The 7,851-nt window shown below is 39.9% G+C and overlaps 1 protein-coding gene across 1 annotated transcript in view; it reads left to right on the top strand.

The window, feature by feature from the left end:
- LOC118343408 (T-cell immunomodulatory protein-like) overlaps positions 1-7,393 on the top strand; it is a 34,505-nt gene extending 27,112 nt beyond the window's left edge. Inside the window, exon 6 of the mRNA XM_035682209.1 lies at positions 6,199-7,393. Within this exon, the coding sequence (XP_035538102.1) occupies positions 6,199-6,258 (60 nt within the window). The 3' untranslated portion in view covers positions 6,259-7,393. The remainder of the gene's footprint in view (positions 1-6,198) is intronic.
- The last annotated feature ends 458 nt before the right edge of the window (positions 7,394-7,851 follow it).

Here is a 7,851-nt window from a genome sequence, read left to right as displayed (position 1 = left end):
ACACACACACACACATAACAGAAGTGTACCCAGACATATCATGGTCGAGCTCACACAGTGGCAAACATAATTTAACAGTAATTCTCACGAATGTACTTTTTTTTCATGTTCCTTGATTTGTTTCCTTTTTATGTACACACACTGTGGTAGTGCTGTCTGCCGGGCTGAGCAGTGCAGGAAGTTGCTGGCATCTTCTCCAAGCCATCTGCCGTGTGTGTGTGTGTACACGCAGGATGGCATGTGTGCATGGCTACACACAGACACGCTCTAATTGCCCTCTTTTTGGGAAACGTGGGCGTGAGCTTCATCTGAACCGACACTGCATTTGAAAAAAACATGGCTGGTGCCGGATTGGAGCGTCTACGTACGTACACCTAGCAGGCTCAGGTGGATGGGAGGAGATATGCGAGGGGTTGAAGGTCATGTGGAGGGTTGAGAAACAAGAAGAGTGAGACAAATGCCCATTAAAGAAAATGTCACAATTGCAGCGGCTGGCAGTATATCATGAAATCAAATCTGACATGTTCACACAGGCAAAGAAGCACGTTTTTTGGCTTTGACTTCTGTAATGTGCTTAGGCTGACCAGTCAAAGTTATCCATGTTTGCCTTGTTCATTACTTACCCAATACAGACGCCGCTGTTACGGAAGTATTCTTGCCACTTTGATTGCCTAGTTTTTCATCAACTTTTATCCTCAATGTTCCTCAACATAGAAACACACTTCTGAATAATTTAATGATGCTATAGATTTATCTTAAGGCCAGTAGTTTTTTATTTCATTTTATACAATACCCAGGAGCCCCTGCTGCTATGGAACAGAAGTCAGTCAGAGGTTTAGTCAAAGCTGAAGCAAATTCATAATGATGTGTTTTGGCAACTCAGAACAAAATAAATGTGCTACACTTACCGAATATACATTTAACATTGAACTGGTTTTCTACTAAACATAATCCCACAGTATTTTAAGTTCAATGTCCATACAGAAACATAGTTGACTTCTGTCTTTACCTTTTAGCTACACAGACTTTTGGCTTTTTTCAGTTCATCAACTTTTCTGGTCTCATGAGCATCCATGTCATGGAAGTTTTCTACACGTCTGCAGAAAAATGACTTACTTACAGAACCTTAGGCTGCCAGAAAAACTCATAAACACATCCCCTAAAATGGACCTAAACAGTCTGAAGAGGTCAAAACTCCAACACTTTGTTTAAAAAAAAAAAAAAAAGATTCACACATGGATGGGTTTAGCATGGCCGTGCGGTTTAAGGTCAACAAGAAGCAACGAGTGCTTACAAGTGCATCACAGTGCACGGGGGGGAGCTGGTATAAGAGAGGTCTTTACACAAACTGTGCCTGTGTACAAGTGTGACATACTATGAAACTGTCTAAAATATATTAAAGCTAAGATAAAAATAGAAGCAGTCATGAGAGACATTATAAAAACACATAAATAAGCTTATTTGAGAAATCTTCCATCCATGCTTCCTGGAAACAAAACTTTGGAGGTACAAAAAATCCAGAAGGCTTCTCTCTTTTTCTGGGGAAAGAGAGAGCTGAGCTGGGCTTAATCACTTTTATGCCTATAAAATACAATGATGAATTAGTTCATGGATTAGTTACGTCATTCCTCTTAATAGAGATCCCTTTTTCTGTGATCTGCTCTTTAGGAGAATGTGATGTTTCACCACATGGGCACTATATCTCATGCAAATAATAACATTTTTAGTTTTACATGTAATAAAATCCATAGCGATGATGCTTTTCTCATTACGTCCATTACTTGTTTTCTGCCACTTTATTAAGTTATACATAACAATTTCTAACTATGAATCAGAACTTTGCCATTTCTAATTCAATCAGTCAAACAGTGTTGGTGTAAAACTGCGGAGTTGACACACTGTGTCACCCTACTGCAGCACTGCGTTCAAACTGACAGCTTTTGAAAACACAACCAAATTGATTGAATCTGGAATACTCGGCTGGCCTTAATAATTGAAGGACACACATCTGCACTGACAGGCTAATGTGGTGTAACCTCCTGCACCATCCAGGGAATTTAAGATTGAGGGTGAATCCTATATACCGGCCGCTAACATCCTTCCTCATATCTCATCTTCTCCCACCTCTTTTACAGCGGGGCTACCGTAAGGTCAGGGCGAGCCCGCTGATTGACATTTGGCATTTCTGTGTGTTTGCGCTGCCGCCTCTGGTATTTGCTCTTCTAATAACAAAGTCAGGTAGAGGGCAGAAGCACAGGGGCAAAGACGTGCTGTCCTGCCTAACAAGCTAACAGGGCTTTTTTAAGTCCTGTGAACCTCTGTGCAATACAATTTTATCTGGGGTAATGGATATTAACCATATCGATATTAATATTAAGTCGGACAGGAAATGAAAGGAACAGAGTATTTAAATAATACAGATGGGAAAACTTGGAATGAAGCAGAATGTAATCAATCTCCTCGCCTTAGACCCATCATCTTCATGCAGGACATTTAGGCCAGACTTAATTAGTTGACATCAAAGTCCAGTGAGACTACACCGTGCCTCGCTGTAGCTTTCCACCTGCTTTTAGACACAGACGCACCACTGTGTCATTAAAACCTTCAGATGGACACAAATCAATGCTCTGCTGCTTAATGATGATTCAGGCCTCAGGATGACAATTTGGTGCTATCCCCTGGATAGTCAATTAGACCAGGCTTCAGCAGCAGCACAGCCCAGTGGATCGGTTATCCAAAGGAAAGAACATCACATCAACCCATCTGCTCCTTAAAAATATGTTCCTCTAAAAAATAAAAATAAAAGCACAACATCAATCAATATGAGGCACTAGTATCTTGGAAGATTGATGAAGGCTTTATTACAAATCAAAACTGACGGGATAAAAAAATGCAGTAAATTTGTTTCTGCCTATCTTTTGGGTGCAGCAAATTAGTCAACATCAGTGAAGGATTGGCTGTCCTTCAAAAGGGGACAGTCCTCTCAAAGAGTCTCTCTAATGTACTGAGATTGGGTTCAGTCCTTTCCATACAAAAACATGAGCTACTACACTGCAACATTCAAAGTGTTGAGGGAATGACAAAAGAGACGGTTCCATTCACATACATTAAAATTGATGCCTGTTTTCTCCCCATCCTCAGTTCATCACTGATCTCACAGAAGTGATCTAAATGCATTATTGACTGCACTGTCACCAGTCCAGATGATATGGGATCAGTTTTTTCTTTCGTGCTCAACTACTGACAAATGGCAAAGCGTATGATGACATGCTTCGCTGCTTTAATCCTGGGCCCCATCAAACCTCATTCCAATGTACTGCCGTGTAAATTGAGCCATTATGAAGTTATCACGAAATGTTACCCCGTGATATTCCAAGCAAAATCTATCTTTTGAGCATTAAACACTAACACCCCAAGGCTTGGAAGTGAATTTACTTAAATATTCATTTTAAAGATCTCCTCCAGACATGTAGTAAGACATATAAAAAATAGTCTGACCAGGACTGACTTCCAAACTATTTGTGATGTCACAAATCCTCCTCATAGGCCCCGCCCCTTAAAATCAGATGTTCATGGAGCACAGAGAAACTTTCCACTTTCAGCAGATGAATGTGAAAACATCCTTCTAGAGTCAAACTCTGCAGACAGCATTCAAACAGCACACTGTAGGAACAAGAAGAACAACAGATTTTGAGTGGAGGGGAACTTTAAGTACCATTGTGAGGTACATTACTTGAGAATTTCCTTTTCATGCTACTTTTTACATCTACTCTACCACACTTCTGAGGCACTTTTTCCCCACTACATTTATTTGACTCTGCAGATTAAGATTTTTCTTACAAAATATGTCATCAGCTAAACTATGATGCAGTTTTAGATAAAACTAGGGATACAAAGAAGGTCAAATTTGTCTTTCTTAAAACTATTCCTCCTATCCATACTGGACATGAAGATCCCTCTCCTAATGTGATTCCCATGTAAGATGGAGGACAAAATACTCAGTCCTCCACCTGGGGAAAAATGCAAAGTTCAGCCAAAGCTAATATGAGTGTCGAGCAGTCTGAGTTAGTCAAATCAAATGAAGATCTTCCAAAGTTACACTATTTTTAGTACAAAATTCCCTCTTTGAGTTACTATCCCTCCACTGCAGCTCAGCAAGAAAACGTTGTCTGAGGGAACTAGAGAATCTTTTACTGAAATGACTATAAGATACCCACCAGGTTTGATTAACTTAATCAAATCATCAGTGAAGCCTCGAATTTCTTCAAGTGAACTTTGAGATGCATTTTTGCTCACATCGAGGACTGGTTGTTCTCTTTGCAGTTGTGTTAAATGTATGAGGAATCAATAAGGGAATTGAAAAAAGAATCAGACAGATAAGCAGAATCAATAATGGTATTGCTATCATTAAATCTTATCAACTCCCATCCCCAGTGCTGAAGCTAGCTTCTAATTATCTAATACTTTGTTTTAATACTTCGTTTTTAACAACTTTTGTTTTGATGACATTTTGCACGTCTGTCAGCTTGTTCTCAGCTTAGCTCTTACGCTGCCGCCGCCTCCAGCCATCGCACCTGCCTGTGTGTCTCAATGCCCAGATGATGATAATAGACTGTTTGCTATAAATAAACACGTATTATCCTTTTATAAACCCTTATCCTTGGAAGGCCTTTTCATATTCACATAAGGACAGGAGCTGTGTGAGTGAGAGTGAGAGCGTTTGCATCGTTTTACAATTTCTCCTGAGAATGTTTTAGAAAAAGGATTTTCCAAGATGATAATTGAGGTGACTTTATTTACTGCTTGTGACTCTGTAATTGAATATTAAAAGCTTAACTTCCCAACTAGAAGTCTAACTGAACACTTGCTACATCTGTTCTCTTGTGGTTTTTCAAATTAGACTACAACTTTTACCATATTTTATTTTCTTGTTATGTTATTTTTTGGCCTTTTATTGCCTTAATTGATAGGGACAGCCGAAGATAGACAGGAAAGGTGGGCAGAGAGAGAGGGGATCACACGCAGCAAAGGGCCACAGGTCGGATTCAAACCCGCGCCACTGCAGCAACTCCGTACATGGGTCGTCAGCTCTACCGACTGAGCTAACTTGGCGCCAACACTGATAAAAATATAACCTGGACCGACAGAAAGTGACCGGAGCACATAGACCTAAGTTTCACTTTCAGCTTCTGGCGCAGCAATTAAACCNNACTGAGCTAACCGGGCACCCACCATATTTTATTTCCTGTCTATCCCCCCCCCCCAAAAAAAAGGCTTTTCTTCCATTTTTAACCAATGACTTGGTAGTTGTTGTTGTTGTTACACAAGCAAAGTGAACATAATACACTACTAATGTACCAATGTACCAGTGGGTTCATTTAATTAAGCTATCTGCCCATGTTTAATCAGTGAATATCTGACAGTGGGCCTGACTTTAACCCTTGTTCCAGCCTGAAGGGATCACTGAATGGCATATTGCAGCTTGTATATCCACCTTTAGGCTGTTTTCTCAGCTTGAGGTTTAGGAATAATACAGCGTACTCACATGCACATAGATAGATGCACACATCAGTGTTCATTTTGGCAGCTGATATTGATTTGGTTTTAGTCTAGTCTTTTGTTCAACGTTCATTTTAGTCACAAATGAGTCATTTGGTCGCTTTTAGTTTTCATTAACAAAATGTCATTTTAGTCCAGTTTTTCTCAGTGAAATTCAGCTTACAGCTATCACCGTCTTTGATCTGTAGTTTCCGTGGTTATAAGTGTTGTACACCAGGAGTGTTTACTGTAGTACTGATTGCTGTCTGGATTTTTTACTTTCTGATAAATGAATACAAAACCGACATTAATCCTGTCCTCATTCCTACTAACAGCAACTGTAAAGCTATCCACAGCTCTTTTATCGTATGTTAGCATTAGCATTACATTAGCCTCCAATTAATAATTGTCAGCATGCTGGCCTTTTGCTGCTTCTTGATTTCAGTTGGATTGGGGATTGATTCAGTCCATGCATTGCTTACATCTTCCTTTAAAGAACTGGTAACATTTCTGGCAGAGACATGACACTGAAAATAAAAGAAGATACTGTTCTACCAACCAGAAGCTACAGTGTGTTTACAAAATGCTAACACTTCCAATCCATTCTTGTCCTATGTATTCGTCTTTTTGACTGTATACGTTTCTCTGTGTGTTGTTCAGAAAGCAGACGACCGAGAGAAGAGGCAGGAAGCCCACCGTTTCCATTTCGACGCCATGTGATAGAAGAGGCTTGCATCATGGGAGAACATCTTCTCCTGTCCTCCTCCGCCCACCCTTTTACCCCCCTCCCCTCTTAACACACATACTTTCACTCAGACTCATTTCAAGGGCCAATAAACGGATCCTCATTTGCCCCAAAATGTTTCTTTTTGATATTCTTCAGTCCTCCAGTCAGATGTGAAATATTTATGTTCCATTTCATTAATTCATTCCAGTGTTAGAAGTACAGGAGCTGCAACAAGGCCATGGAGACACAGAGAGAAATCCTAATGGAGATCAAGTTTAAAGCAGGGATTTCATTGGACTGGCTGTAGTCGGCAGTATGATCATCAGTGGTGTTATTAGACTATTAGTTTGACAAAATGACAGATTACTGTTGAAACGGCCAACAAATTACTCCAATATTGTAAGCTGTATGTTGAATAACTGGAAGGGAAGCACCTTTGACACTAAGTGTGTAGTGTTACTTGAAATCCATGTCTGCATTACTGTATTGTCTTTTTATTCACTTCTGTCTTTTGCATTTGACTGGGATATTGTAAAGACCTCCTTCAGATTTTATTACCTGTGAAATTAAACTCAGATGTATTCTGTGATATCAGTCTCAGCCTTGCAACTGCAGCAGCAACTGGTGCAAAGTGAACAAAAACGGACACAATAATTCTGTGGAACATTTTTCTGCTACCAATCTCCCCAAAAAATGATGAATGGCCTTCAGGTCTGCTGAGTGCAAATTAATCTTTTCCTCGGTGTATCGTTTCACAGTGCATCATGGCAGTGCCAAAAAGAAAGTTTCTATGTTGCATCCTGCTAATGCTACTGCTTAAAGGCTCAGCAGATAGACACTGCTGCTGAATGAGGCCCACTTTACTCCAGCTTCTTCACAGATACAGTTTTAATTTCTGTCGTCTTTTTGTAAAATGATCAGGCCAAGCGCTCGGGTGTGTTCAGATATTTATTTTACAAGAAGGAGCTCATGCCTTTCTAGGTGTTTTGCACTTTTTAACTAATGATTAACTGCGGGTGTATGTAATTTATTTTGTTTTGTGGATTTGATTTTGCAAATGAATGTCAAAGCTACTAAATGTGTTTACTTACTGAGGTTAAGAATAAAGGTTTCTCTGGCTTAAATCAACTCTGGGTTGCTTCATTTGTGTATTATTAGACTTTTTGGTGTTGCGCTCTCCTTAAATCTGCTGGTGAAATAAATAGATCCATATTAAAGTCCCAAACCTATAATTCACCACTTGTAAGTATCCTTCCCCTGAAACTCCTTTCTAAGAACATCTTTTGTTAATGTTGTTGCTCATTATCTAAATTTGTCGTGAGTGAAGCAGCAGTGAAATTAAACTGCCTTTAATTTTCCAGAGGACCCCTGGAGGCCCCTTTTTTGAGTACCCCTCTGGACCAGCACCCCACTTCAGGAGCCACCCTGCTAAATAATGCACGGAGAGAATAAACCTTCGTCTGCATGGCAAATGAGACTCAGACTGTTGCAAGCAAGGTAGCCTTTAAGCACATTACAACTGATGCAAAGCATGGTGGGAGACTAAAATACAGTATTGATAGTCAGTAGCTGTGTGTGTGAGAGAG

Source organism: Morone saxatilis, unplaced genomic scaffold (assembly GCF_004916995.1).
Source record: "Morone saxatilis isolate NCDOM2014 unplaced genomic scaffold, NCSU_SB_2.0 Contig11, whole genome shotgun sequence".
Lineage (NCBI taxonomy): Eukaryota > Metazoa > Chordata > Actinopteri > Moronidae > Morone > Morone saxatilis.
Note: the sequence above shows the minus strand (reverse complement) of the source record. Positions and strands in the feature narration are given on the sequence as shown.